The sequence below is a fragment of the Aquarana catesbeiana genome, linkage group LG03, assembly GCF_042186555.1.
Source record: "Aquarana catesbeiana isolate 2022-GZ linkage group LG03, ASM4218655v1, whole genome shotgun sequence".
Classification (NCBI taxonomy): Eukaryota; Metazoa; Chordata; class Amphibia; order Anura; family Ranidae; genus Aquarana; species Aquarana catesbeiana.
In genome coordinates this window covers 46,616,706-46,631,746 of record NC_133326.1, presented here as the reverse complement: position 1 = coordinate 46,631,746, position 15,041 = coordinate 46,616,706, and the positions used below count along the sequence as shown (strand labels likewise).

At 44.4% G+C, this 15,041-nt stretch overlaps 1 protein-coding gene across 2 annotated transcripts in view; it reads left to right on the top strand.

Moving 5' to 3' along the window:
• Positions 1-1,083: 1,083 nt before the first annotated feature.
• LOC141131327 (cell surface hyaluronidase CEMIP2-like) overlaps positions 1,084-15,041 on the top strand; it is a 177,465-nt gene continuing 163,507 nt past the window's right edge. For both annotated transcript variants that reach the window (XM_073618464.1, XM_073618463.1), the window contains exons 1-2: positions 1,084-1,224; positions 7,475-7,863. In XM_073618464.1, the coding sequence (XP_073474565.1) occupies positions 7,542-7,863 (322 nt within the window). In that variant the 5' untranslated portion in view covers positions 1,084-1,224; positions 7,475-7,541. The remainder of the gene's footprint in view (positions 1,225-7,474; positions 7,864-15,041) is intronic.

Below are 15,041 nucleotides of genomic sequence, written 5' to 3'. Positions count from 1 at the left end.
CCATCCAGGTGAACTGTCATTCCTCCCACAACTTACATGTCAGTCTTTGGTGGACGTTTTCACGTTGAAGCTCTCATTGGCTCTGGGTGATAATCAGCTATTACTTCCTCTGATCTGGCTTTCTGCCAAGGCCAATATCTTGTTGTCCCTGCAGGGGATTTCATTGTCTTCATATTGAAAGTATGCAACAGGAGGAGTGAGACTTTGCACAGGCAGCAGGAGTGAAACCATTCACAATTCTCGTGACCTAGTCCAATATATGGGATGTTTTCATTGCAGTTCTACCCAGTTGCTGCGAGCAGTATATGGGGTTTGGGGTTCACATACTAAGGTAGGTGATCATTACTTTACTGGGAAATCTCATTCTTCTATAACTATTCTTTTCAGGAGGGATGAACAGTTTTGCACTGATGACCTCTTTAGTTTTCTTTTCCAGCACTCTGCTCTATCCTTGTGGGGTTTATTTACTCTGTGTATGAAAGAATGCCACAGGAAGAGTGAGACTTTGCACAGCGCAACAAGAGCAGTGAGACTGTGCATACTGCAGCAGGAGGGGTGAGACTTTGCATAGTGCAGCAATAGGGGGGAGGCTTTGCATAGTGCAGCAGTAGGGGTGAGACTTTGCATAGTGCAGCACTAAGGGTGAGACTTTGCATAGTGCAGCACTAGGGGGTGAGACTTTGTATAATGCAGCAGTATGGGTGAGACTTTTCATAGTGCAGCAGGAGGGGTGAGACTTTGCACACTGCAGCAGCAGGGCTGAGACTTTGTATAATGCAGCAGTATGGGTGAGACTTTTCATAGTGCAGCAGGAGGAGTGAGACCATTGTGGGTAGTAGATGGGAAGCTGGGATCTCAGGGTTGGATGTGTTGTCATTGGATGAGGACAATGTAGATTGTACAGATCAGTGATCTTAGTGTCTGGAGGGCTGTGCTGTGACTTCCAATGACTGTCTCCTCCTGTATGACTGTAGAGGGTGCCCAGTGTCAGTGTGGGGCCCGGGGCCCGGTCTGTCTAGGTGTCATCCTCCCCAATAATGTACAGAGAGCTGTCAGTCGTGTACAGGGGGGAGGAGGGCAGGAGGAGGGGGAGGGGGCTGCCGGCACATCACACTCAGTCCCAGGATAAGAGCACTGGAGGTGTGTGCGGGGTGCAGGAGGAGTACAGCCGGGCCCCGGGGCCCCTGACCTGTGCGAGGAGCCGGACACGGAGCGCGGACAGAGGTGAGAGGGGAGCCGGGCACAGAGCTCCGGTCCTCGGGGTGCCACAGGGACACAGGGAGGGGAAGACACAGGCTGTGTGTACAGGAGAGCCCCGGAGCCGCCCACTTCACCTCCGCCCCGCCCACACACTGTCACCCAAACCCCGCCTTCATATATGTGTCAGGGGACCTTCATCGTCTGTCATTGTGTCACCCAGAGGGATCCCCGGGGGATGGGACTCTGAGTGTTCATTGTATGACAAATGTCACCTCCATGTCAGTCATGTCATCAGTGAGTGTGACATGACTCTGATTTATAGGGGATGTCTGTAATGAGAAGGATGAGGGAATAGTGTGTGATTATATAGAGTCATTCATTCAATCTCAGTGAGCTTTGTGTGTTTCCTTCACATCTGTGCAGTAATCAGTGTGAGACTCTGGCCTCTTGTAATAAAGACCGCTCACTGCTGCTCTCTTTCCTTGTGCAGGGAGACTGGTCTGGACTCCGCCCCCTCCTGTAATAGGTATCCTCCCCCTCCTGTAGTAGGCTGCCTGTAGTAGGTATCCGCCCCCTCTATATCCCCCCTCCTGTAGTAGGCTGCCTGTAGTAGGTATCCGCCCCCTCTATATCCCCCCCTCCTGTAGTAGGCTGCCTGTAGTAGGTATCCCCCCCCCTGCTGTAGTAGGCTGCCTGTAGTTGGTATCCGCCCCACTGCTGTAATAGGCTGCCTGTAGTAGGTATCATCCGCCCCCTCCTGTGGTATGTATCCGCCCTCCTGCTGTAGTAGGCTGCCTGTAGTAGGTATCCGCCCCCCTGCTGTAGAAGGTATCTGCCTCTTACTGTAGAAGGCTGCCTGTAGTAGGTATCTGCTGTAGTAGGCTGCCTGTAGTAGGTATCAGCCCTCCTGCTGTCAAAGGTACCCGCCCCTTACTGTAGAAGGCAGCCTGTAGTAGGTATCTGCCCCCTACTGTAGTAGGCTGCCTGTAGTAGATACCCTTCCCCCTTTCTGTAGTAGGCTGCCTGTAGTAGGTATCTGCCCCCCTGCTGTAGTAGGCTGCCTGTAGTAGGTATCAGCCCTCCTGCTGTCAAAGGTACCCGCCCCTTACTGTAGAAGGCAGCCTGTAGAAAGTATCTGCCCCCTACTGCAGTAGGTATCCACCCCCCTGCTGTAGAAGGCAGCCTGTAGTAGGTATCTGCCCCCCCTTCTGTAGTAGGCAGCCTGTAGTAAGTATCTGCCCTCTACTGTAGTAGGCTGCCTGTAGTAGATACCCTTCCCCCTTACTGTAGTAGGCTGCCTGTAGTAGATACCCTTCCCCCTTTCTGTAGTAGGCTGCCTGTAGTAGATACCCTTCCCCCTTTCTGTAGTAGGCTGCCTGTAGTAGATACCCTTCCCCCTTTCTGTAGTAGGCTGCCTGTAGTAGGTATCCTCTCCCCTTGCTGTAGTAGGTAGGCCTGTAGTAAGTATCCGCCCCCCTGCTGACTTATTGGGCCCCTCCCACAGCTCTGCTCTCTGTACAGTACAGATGTGATGTCACTGCTACTTTTATTGGTAATATCTGGGCTTGTGAATGCATATGCTTCACACAAATTGGATTTATATTCTTTGTGGCTATTAAGGAATATATATATATATATATATACTGTATATATATGAATGTTTTTATGTCCGGAGTTCAGCTTTATGTATGATCTGTCTCTCTGCCTACACCGGAGCTCTCCTCTCTGTGTCACTGCTATGGTGGCACACTTCTGGGAGTGGTGGGATGCGCCCCCCCCCCCCCCCCCCCGCTACCCTCTGTGGTTCCATCTGCCAGCACATACATCACAGCAGGGCATAGTGGTGTCCTAAGGGCCGGCGGATGGAACCACAGAGCTGTGCAGGGGACCCGGCAGACTCCAGCGGGTGTGTGAAGATTTCTCACCCTGCTCCGCTATTCTAGAAAGTGAAGATCGGAGTCACAGGCGGTGGGGCAAATCTTTTAATATTATTTTCTTTACAAGTAGGAAAAGGAAAGATGGAGAGCGCCATTACCGACGTCCTTCTGAAAATGCTAGTTGACTGGCTGTTCGATACTTTCTGACTCACTAATCTGAAGCCTGCAGATCAGGAAATGTCTGGGACAGAAAAGCCTATGGGAGACTCATGATAGCCAGGAAACTCGTATTTTCAAGGGATGTCAGTACTGGGAGCCTCCATACTTCCTATAATATACGGAAAATCTTGCTTCTGTTTATAGTTTGTAGGTAGCTGTGCATATAGAGAAAACCTTTCTGATCCTCCTTTCCTAATGCTTACAAAAACTATTGACTGTCTGTAGTAGTGATTGGTAACCAGAGATCACATACAGTGCCTTGAAAAAGTATTCACACCCCTTGAAATTTTCCACATTTTCTCATCTTACAATCAAAAACATTAATGTATTTTATTGGGATTTTACCAACACAAAGTGGCACATAATTGTGAAGTGGAAGGAAAATGATAAATGGTTTTCAATTTTTTTTACAAATAAATATGTGAAAAGTGTGGGGTACATTTGTATTCAGCCCCCCTGAGTCAATACTTTGTAGAACCATCTTTCACTGCAATTACAGCTGCAAGTCTTTTTGGTGATGTCTCTACCAGCTTTTCACATCTAGAGAGGGACATTTTTGCCCATTCTTCTTTGCAAAATATCTCAAGCTCTGTCAGATTGGATGGAGAGCGTCTGTGAACAGCAATTTTCAAATCTTGCCACAGATTCTCAATTGGATTTAGGTCTGGATTTTGACTGGGCCATTCTAACACATGAATATGCTTTGACCTAAACCATTCCATTGTAGTTCTGGCTGTATGGTTAGAGTCGTTGTCCTGCTGGAAGATGAACCTCCGCCCCAGTCTCAAGTCTTTTGCAAACTCTAACAGGTTTTCTTTTAGGATTGCCCTGTATTTGGCTCCATCCATCTTCCCAACCCTGACCAGCTTCCCTGTCCCTGCTGAAGAAAAGCATCCCCACAACATGATGCTACCACCACCATGTTTCACGGTGGGGATGGTGTGCTCAGGGTAATGTGTAGTGTTAGTTTTCCGCCACACATAGCGTTTTGCTTTTAGACCAAAAAGTTCAATTTTGATCTCATCTGACCAGAGCACCTTCTTCCACATGTTTGTTGTGTTCCCCACATGGCTTCTTGCAAACTGCAAATGGGGCTTCTTATGGCTTTCTTTCAATAATGGCTTTCTTCTTGCCACTCTTTCATAAAGGCCAGATTTGTGGAGAGCACGACTAATAGTTGTCCTGTGGACAGATTCTCCCACCTGAGCTGTGGATCTCTGCAGCTCCTCCAGAGTTACCACGGGCCTCTTGGCTGCTTCTCTGATTAATGCTCTCCTTGTCCAGCCTGTCAGTTTAGGTGGACGGCCATGTCTTGGTAGGTTTGCAGTTATGCCATACTCTTTCCATTTTCGGATGATGGATTGAACAGTGCTCCGTTAGTTCAAAGCTTGGGATATATTTTTATAACCTAACTCTGCTTTAAACTTCTCCAAAACTTTATCCCTGACCTGTCTGGTGTGTTCCTTGGTCTTCATGATGTTCTTTGTTCACTAAGGTTCTCTAACACACCTCTGAGGACTTTACAGAACAGCCGTATTTATACTGAGATTGAATTACACAAAGGTGGACTCTATTTTTTTTACTAATTAGGTGACTTCTGAAGGCAATCAGTTCCACTAGATTTTAGTTAGGGGTAGCAGAGTAAAGGGGGCTGAATACAAATACACGCCACACTTTTCAGATATTTATTTGTAAAAAATGTAGAAAACCATTTATCATTTTCCTTCCACGTCACAATTATGTGCCACTTTGTGTTGGTCTGTTACATAAAATCCCAATAAAATACATTTACATTTTTGGTTGTAACTTGACAAAATGTGGAAAATTTCAAGGGGTACGAATACTTTTTCGAGTGGTTGTGGTTTTATTTTTGTATTTCATTGTTGTCTTCAGTGATAGTAGTTTACATGATGAGTTTATCTATACTGATTCTAAGTTCCATGGACAAAAGCCATAGTTTGTGTTATTGACCCACTTTAACTAGGAGAACAGATCACTTACCTTTTTAGCTAATGCTGCCAATCTAATTTCAGCTCTTATTTAGTTTAGTGCAATTTAGGAAGATGAGAGTTGGCATCAGACATGACCTTGGACACGCACAAACACTAGGGTGGAGCTTCAGTAAGGCATTTGTGACACATTTCTAGTGGTGTGGATGTAGTAGGAAGCATTGTGCCAAATTTTCATTTTTAGCACTGACGTGTGCGATAAATTCAAGTACTTCTTATTTGTGCCACTTTTACTGTACATATACACCTTACTGATGACCATAAATCAGTCGCAAATTGCGTTTTCTGTCACACTACCCTAAGACAGATTTCTAATGAGTACCTCAAACACCCTTTATGAATTAAACAGTAAATTTCCTCCAATTTTGGGAGATCACATAGTAGAGAACTTTGCTCGATACATATTAGTAGAATTTCCTTCAGACATTCAATGAGAACCTTACTGGGTACACATGGGTAGAATTTCCTTCAGATGTTCATAAAGAACCTTCCTGGGTACACGTAAGTAGAAATTCCTTCAGATTCTCATAGAGAACCTTGTTGGGTACACTTGGGTAGAATTTCCTTCAGACGTTCATAAAGAACCTTGTTGAGTACACACGAGTAGAATTTCCTTCAGACGTTCATAAAGAACCTTGAGTACACGAGTAGAATTTCCTTCAGACTTTCATAGAGAACCTTGCTGGGTACATAGGAGTAGAATTTCCTTCAGACGTTCGTAGAGAATCTTGCTGGGTGTACTTGAGTAGAATTTAGTTCAAACTTTCATGCGGAAATCGCTTATCAGAATGTTCTTTCTTGCCATCATTGAGTCAACTACTTTTGTCCATAGCCCTTAAAATTCCATCCAGATCTTCTACTCAAATGTAATCCTAGATGTATTAATAGGTTTCACTATAATATTATGATTCTTCCATCCTGCACCTTTGAATTTTCTCATCACTACAGTCGAAAACAAACACCGATATGACCCCTCTAACCATTAGAAAATGGAACAAACGTTCTGAAATGGATTGTTTTCTAAAGATGTGTATCCACCATTACTTCAGTTAGGTAGTATAAGGAGTAATTGGAATGTGCTGAAACCCATAGCATTCCATACAGTTCTGGTGTCCGATTTGTGCCCTTTTGGTGTTTGAAGTGGCCTAGAAGTCAGTATTGGGAGCAATGATTCGTAAAATGGCCTTTAAAGCAGAACTTCACCCAAAAGAGGAAGTTCCACTTTTCCTCCTCCTCCCCATCTCCTCTCCCATATTTGGAATGTCTTGTTTTGGAGGGGGGGAGCGGGTACCTGATTTTGACAGGTCCCCACTCCCACTTTTGCTCCGACCGCCTAGGCAATCAGAGCGTAGGTTTGCTCCCCCCACCTCTCCTCGCAGGCTCTTGGGACACATCACAGGTCCCAGGAGGCTGCAGTACCATTCACCGGGTGCAGCGTGGTTCGCGCATGCGCAGTGGGCAGCTGGCTATGAAGCCTCAAGAAGTCACAGCCAGCTGCCCAAAGTTGAGATGCTGGTTCTGGGGACCCAAAGACCGGCAAAGAGCCAGGTCGAGTGAGGACATTGTTAGATCCTGGGACAGGCAGGTGTGTGTTTTTGTGTTCTTTGTTTACTGGATGAGGATCCTCTTTAATAACAGTAATCTCTAGCAGTTCCATGTAACATGTCCCTTGTGATTTTGACCTCCAACCACTCCTGTAGAACAGTCTCTGACCATTTCCTCTAGCAAGTCTCTGTTCTATCACAGTCTTTTGTAACATTCCACATGATAACTATTTTATGCGGCCCTTTATGGACATCAGGGGCTGCATTTGAGGCCCCCTATACCATGCAAGTTATCATGCCTTAGTGAATACAGTAAAGTGAAACCTACTTAGTTACTATGGGTTATTGCTGGTTGCTCAGCATTATTTCTCTTTGTTTGTATTAGTTTTTAATGCCTCGTTTTCTGCTGTACTGCTTACAACAGATCACGAGTATTCAATATACGCTCCATATGACTTGACTTACTCACATTTTCTTTGATGAGGATGGGAAAGTCTATTTCCACGTGGCAAAGTTTGTGTGTTGAGGTTGATGTGCTGAATGTACACCTGACGGGGATGGAAAATATTCTCATCTGTCTTGTATCATACACGGAATCTAATTTATTTATGAATTTCATTCACAGGCCCACTGGGAGCTCGGCCTCTACACATCCATATGTTGCAGGTTTAGACTTGCTGTGGAGTTTCACTATGAGATGCTGCACATATGAACAATATAAACCCCCATCAACAGCTGACAAGTGCCTGCAGCTCCATCCCAGGGCAGTCAGATATGAGGTGACAGAGGATATGTGTCCTGATTTGTGTATGGACGCCTCCTGCCATCTAAGGAAGAGCTGGAACCATCAAGATGTGGCCATCACCCTCCGCTGGGGGCATCTGCCGCTGCTGGGACCTTTCCTAAAAGGAAGAATGACTGGGCTCCTCCAATCACTGCACAGCTCTTCCCTGGCTCTCCTGCTCATTCTGATTCTCCTCTCCTGGAATCCCTGTACAGCAAAAGATCTACACTGTTAGTAAGCTGAGGATGAGTCTGGGTAAACTTTGGGTAATATGTCAGACCGTGCATCTGGTTTTGTTTTAGACTATAAAGAATAGTAGTCAGAGGATCAGATAACAGAGCCCTAGTGTGGGTAATGTGATCCTCTCCAGGGGTGAACAGCTGAGTCTACTGTAAAGTCATTTCGTAAGATGGGGAAATCTTAGTCAGCAAGAAGTGTGCTCTACTAAAGCCAGTAATATGTCATAGTAATGCAGATTGCTACACACACAGCGTAATCCCTCATGGAATTACATGTTCTGCCTTGCCTGGCTAGTAAATCTGTCTATAGACCTTATTTCCTACTCCAAACTGTATACCAACTAGTATATAGAAGCAGCATTTTGGTGTTTTGTATGAAGAAATCCCATTGTCCGTATTCTTAAAGGATCAGATCGCCAACATTCATACTTATGTTATAAATAGAGTCTGGGCAAGCAAGGCCCCTGTTGGTTTCCTATACTGTGTGTCTTAGGGACTCATAGTAGTGAGGTCTCCTGATGGCTCTGGTCTCATCTACCTTTAGAGCAGTGGTCTCCAAACTGCAGCCAGTGGGCCAGATGCAGCCCTTTCCTTGCTTTTATCCATTCCTTGGGGCACTATTCTTCTCATTGATATGAGACACTGTTCTGCCCACCGACACCAACAATGGAGCACTATATCTCCCACTGACTCCAACATTGGGGCACTATATCTCCCACTGACACCAACATTGGGGCACTATATCTCCCACTGACTCCAACAATGGAGCACTATATCTCCCACTGACTCCAACATTGGGGCACTATATCTCCCACTGACACCAACATTGGGGCACTATATCTCCCACTGACTCCAACAATGGAGCACTATATCTCCCACTGACTCCAACATTGGGGCACTATATCTCCCACTGACACCAACATTGGGGCACTATATCTCCCACTGACACCAACATTGGGGCACTATTCCTCCCCTAATACCAAAGATAGGGCACTATTCCTCCCCCTAATACCAAATATAGGGCACTATTCCTCCATCTAATACAAAAGATGGGGCACTATTCCTCCCTCTAATACAAAAGATGGGGCACTATTCCTCCCCCTAATACCAAAGATGAGGCACTATTCCTCCCCCTAATACCAAAGATGAGGCACTATTCCTCCCCCTAATACCAAACATGAGGCACTATTCCTCCCCCTAATACCAAAGATGAGGCACTATTCCTCCCCCTAATACCAAACATGAGGCACTATTCCTCCCCCTAATACCAAAGATGGGGCACTTTTCCTCCCCCTAATACCAAACATGAGGCATTATTCCTCCCCCTGATATCAAATACGGGGCACTATTCCTCCCCCAATACCAAAGATGGGGCACTATTCCTCCCCCTAATTCCAAAGATGGGGCACTGTTTACTCCCACTGATGCCAGAAAAAAATGATATTCCCACTGGACATAGTCCGGCCTCCCCAAAGTCTGAAGGACAGTAAATTGGCCCTTCGTTTAGAAAGTTTGGAGACCCCTGCTTTAGAGTTTTTAGTTTTATGGCATCCACTCCTCCGGTTGCATCCTTCAAAATGTTATATGGATGAAAATGACAAGTTTTAGAGAAGGACCCCCTTAAACTGGGAGTGCCAGGTGTTTGTTTGAGAACAATTTCCATCCTTTTCAATTTTCCTGATCACTACCATTAAATGTGATTATTGGTTTGGCCCCATTAAATTGAACAATTTTTCTTAAAACACATTTTTTCGAATTAAATTTTACAAGCTCACCAAATTTGGGCGAAGTGACCTTTTAAACCTAAAATGTTGACCTACCGATATAACATTTCATTTAAAGTGGAAGTAAAGCCTGATGGGTTTTATTTCCTCTTTTGCTCCCTGCAAAGCCTGCAAATTAAAATCAGCTCTGTGACTGGGCGGAGCCACGTGACGTCACTCCCGCGCATGCGGGTGGGAGCCATCAGTAACGGCACACTGGGGAAGAAACGGCATGGAGGTCCATTTCTTCACAGCGCATGCGCCGATTACGTCATCGGCCCACTACAAGTGAAATATCTCCTAGACGGTGCACGTTTAGGAGATATTTCCACTTCCTATAGGTAAGCCTTATTCTAGGCTTACTTATAGTTAAAATTCAGGAGGGAGTGTTTACAACCACTTTAAACTTATGCTATTTCATGTAACACTTCTAGCCTATCAGCACATCCACCCATAGCTCAGCGTCAGGTCCTTTTCAATATGCAGCACACCAACAGTCTTTAGAAAAGTTGTACTCTAAGTGGTAAGTCTAAGGCAGTGATGGCGAACATTGGCACCCCAGATGTGATTTGGAACTACATTTCCCATGATGCTCAACTACACTGCAGAGTGCATGAGCATCATGGGAAATGTAGTCCCAAAACATCTGGGGTGCCAAGGTTCGTCATCACTGGTCTAAGGCAAGCCATTGATTCTACCATTTGCTTTCCTTCCACCATGGGTGTTAGGAAAGAAAATTGCTTGATTCCCCATCAACACAGTCAGGGTTGATGGGGGAATCCTTCCCACAATGATATTGTGTACTGCCGGTGGGGAGCCTTCCCTGCCTGCAGAACACAATGATCACTAGTGGTGGCTATAGCCACCACCAGTGATCGCGTGCAAAAAATCCAACAGGCTGGTTGTACTGAAGTCAATCGATGAATTGACTTCAGTACAACCAGCCTGCCCATAGATGGATTGAATCTCAGCCAGTTCCTGCTGAACAGGCCAAGATTCTATCCATCTGTGGCCAGCTTAAAGCGGGGGTCCACCTATTTATCCTTTTTTTTTTTTTTTTTTAGTTCATTCACAAACTTTTCTTCTCAGCATTACATACTCACATATTGTGTGTAATATGTCCGCCTGTGTCAGATTTCGTCGGAAAGAATAACTTATATTATTCACTGCAGGCGGTTTCCATCTTCATTGTGGGCATTTGAAGCCCACAAGCATTTATTTCCTGGATGTGGTGAATGCTGTGCTCCCAGCATTCACCGCTCATTCCCACACATGCTCAGTGGCATCCTGGGAAGCCTGAGACTAGCTCCCAGGAGTCTGGGAGAGGCTAGAAACACGCCTACTCCCATGGGAGGAGAACCAGGAAGTGCAAAGAAGAATAGAAAAATAAAAGGAAATTACGGGGATTTAAATTTTTTTAAACGGCATGTCAGCATCTAGGCAAGGAAGAGAATACATACAGATATTGTTCAAAATTTGGGTGGAACTCCGCTGGGGACATTTACTAAAACTGGAGCACTCACAATCTGGTGCCGCTGTACATAGTAGCCAATCAGCTTCTAATTTAAGCTTGTTCAGCTGATTGGTTTCTATGCAGAGCTGCAGCAGATTTTGCACTCTTCAGATTTAGTAAATACCCTGGCCTGTACTCAAAGTGGTAAGAATAAATAGAAGTTCAGTACTGTTTGTCATTCATATGCCATGGTTTTAGAGTACACATATGCTTTCAATTTTTTTTAAATTTAATATTAGTTATCTAAGTACAATAGTAATCTTCAAGGACCAATAGCAGAGGAAAGCTTTGGGTGCACCAATAAAAAAAAACAGTTTTCACAGCTTATGTTTAGTTCGATGGTGAACATCAATAAATGTGTTAGTATAGTGTTAATAGATGCATGCTAATAAACTGTTGAAGAGAATTGGACTATGAATCATAGGTCTTTGCTTTTCTCTGGGTTGATAACTTTGAACAGCGGAGAGCCACATGAAAGATTCCATCTTGGTCAATGGAACTATAGGGTGGAAGTGGTGTCCTAAATATTCATCTACTGTCAATACTTCAATGTCAGCATTGTTATTCAAACCCCTTACAACTGTTGACATTGGAAAATGGACATATAACGTGAAAACATACCCAACCCCCTTTTTTTTCTACAAGGAAACTGTGAGAATAGAAACTCCGAAGCTCCAATTGTTGAGTCAGAGGGTCAGAGGTCAAGTCAACCGGCTGTAGAGCTACCATACCTCACACGTTGGGGTTGATTTACTAAAGGTTTACTAAAGGTTGTTCACTTTGTAAGTGAATTTTCCCTTAGCTTGCTGACTCTGGTGAAAATTTACTTTTAAAGGAAGACCCATTCACTTGCAAGGTAAATAAAAAATCAATGTATTTATGCTTGTACGTAATTGGATGATAGAAGTCAGCAGAGCTTCACCGCGTTCACTAAGCTAAGAGAATTTTACCCTGCAAAGTAAAACAGCCTGATTACCTTTATTAAATCAGCCGCATTGTCTCCAAACAGGCAGAAACAGCCATTGAAACTCCAATTTAATATCAGGTTTTGACAAAATAAGTAATGCTAAAAAAGGGGAAATATAGGTCCTTCATGAATAAGATTATATGCATTAAAATATGAATATTCACAGTCCTCCATGATCCCAGTTGTGATAGGTTTCCTTGTTAGGAAATGGGTGGGTGAGGTAGTGTTTGATCCCCTGCTGGACCTTTATTGTTTTCTATGATCCCAGGAGGGAGAGCATGAGCTCTTGTTCCTGTTATGAAGCATCCGCTAGAGGCCAATGACTCCGGAATTACATGGTGTCACCTGCCTGATACTGTTTTCTATAGGATTATCGTACAAATGCACAGAAGAAAAAAGGCAGCAGCAAGTTCAGCATACAGCACAGCAGGGGATTAAACCCTGTTTTTTCTACTCAATCATAACTATTTTAAATAGTAATAGGCAAATATCTATCAGTGGCAGCTTGCCCATTAGGAGCGCCCGGGCGCTGCTCCCTCTCTCCACTCCACCACCTAAATGCAATGGATAGATTCAGGCATGGCATGAATCTATCCATGGCCGCCGTGTCCACCCCCTATTAATGCATCCGGCCCCTTTAAGAGCACCAGGTGCATGAATTACAGCGGCGGGGGTCCTTTTTTGAAGCACCTGATTAGAGCCAGAGGCTCTAATGGGCTTCAAAATCGTGTGGGCTCGGGTCACAGAGGATGCGCTCCGATCCCACCCAGGTGTGTTACAACAGCAAATGTATATTCACTGTTGAAACACTGATCCTCAATCTGGCCAATCAGAAGCGGGTGTGAGACCCGTTTTCCGATTGGCTGAAAAGAGAAGACTCCCGATTGGCTGCCGAGGAGGAGGGAGGAAACGGTAACCGCCGTGATGACCCAGAGAACGGGAGGCCGCAGGAGAACAGCAGGAGAACGGGAGGCCACCGAGCAGGGGAAACCGCCGGTGATGGGGTAAGTGCTACCAACTGACCTGGGGGACCACAATAATATATAAAAGGCCATATTTTATTGTATCAAATGATAAAAACATCAACAAATTTTTTTTTTGGAAATCTAAAAGTAAACTTCCAACAGTAGCAGAGCTTGTTGGTTTTGTAGACTTGTGAATTAATTATTGGTTGAACAAAACATATTACAGCACACACATTCAAGAATGACATTTCCTGCAAGCCCACTTACTGCGACAAAGTACAAATTAGTGGGTCCCACTAATTCGGGGTACTTTGTCGCAGTAAGTGGGCTTAGCACTATATGACCATATAGTGTGCCCAAACCCCCATATTTTTTGAATATGTTCAGGTGTTTTTATCTAGCCCTGCAGGAAATGTCATTCTTGAATGTGTGTGCTGTAATATGTTTTGTACTGTTTGTTGGTCTTATAGCAGCACCATCTTGAATCTAAACGCGTTTTAGGGTGTGCCCCCCAAATATGTTTTTGTATCTTGTCAATTATTGGTTGGTCTATGTTTTTCAGGATCACCTGCTTCACCAGGACCACGTATGCTATGTGGACCAACCGACAATTGATTCACAAGTCTACAAAACCAACGAGCTCTGTAACTCTTGGAGGTTTTCTTTGATATCTCCAAAAAATATTTTAGTTTATGTTTTTACCACTTAATACAATAAAATTTGGCCTAGTAATAGGTAGAGTTCCACTGTAACATCTGTGATTACATGGAGGCAGGGTAATTCTTGTGAAATCAGGCATTATTACTTTGACTTCAGCAATTCTCACTTCGTATATAGGCTTTCAGGTAATTTATTAACCTTTCACGATAAAGTCATCAAAGTGACCTTTTTGACATGCAAAGTAAAAAAAAAAATAGTAAGATTGATCAAAAAACCATCAGATTTCTAAGTTGTTGGCTTTTAAGGTGAACAATTTTTCCAGTCTTTTTCATAACATTTTGAAAAATAATTTACCCCTCAGGTCTTTTGGTCTGCTTACCAACTCAGCATAAGCCCCCTTTTGCATTATCAACAGTACAATCACTAAACTTCAGGATGCCATCAAGAGGAAAATGTTATTAAAAACTGAAATTTTGGACTGGAATAATTTATTAGTGAAGAAATTTGTGCTCAGACCTTTCAAAATGGCCCACTCCAAATGGTTGTCTAATTTTGATTTTCTCTCTACTTTTCTGAGGAAGTTGAGCTGATTGTTAATGGAAACGTGTTCATAAGAGAAATTGTTGCTCGTGTAGGGTGCTAGTATGAGTCAGTTTTTGCCTCCAGGGCCTGCTGCTGGGTAAGGATGTTACTGATAAGGGGCCTGAGCCTGGGCCTAACGAAACAGACGCTGGGCTGTGCCTTGGGGCCTTAAAGTGGTAGTAAACCCAGGATTTAGATTTTTACCTACAGGTAAGCTTATAATAAAGCTAACCTGTAGGTTAAGTGAATATCTCCTAAACATGCAGCGCTTAGGAGATATTTGCCTGGTTGGCAGCCTGTGACGTCCCCAGCACATTCGCTTTGAAGGAACAGCATACCCGTGCCATTCCTTTAGAGCTCTGTGCCTTGGCCATGACTCCTATACCTGCATCGCAGCTTGGCCATTCAAGTCTCTGCAGCAGTGACCACTTGCCACTGGAAGGCTTTGTTGTAAGGTAACTCCCTAGCAGGGAGAACGTTTTTTTTTTTTCTACAATTTTACTACTACCTTAGGTATTTTTGTTGTCCTGCTGGAGGATGCACCCCGAGGGAGCGGGGCAGGACGATGGCTGCCTAAATGATGAATCTTAAAGAGGATCTTCAGTGTCCCCCCAAAAAATTTAAAGTTAGCAGCTACAAATACTGTAGCTGCTTACTTTTAATATAAGGGCACTTACCTGTCCAGGAATCCAGCACCATCCCCACCCCACCAGTTCTTC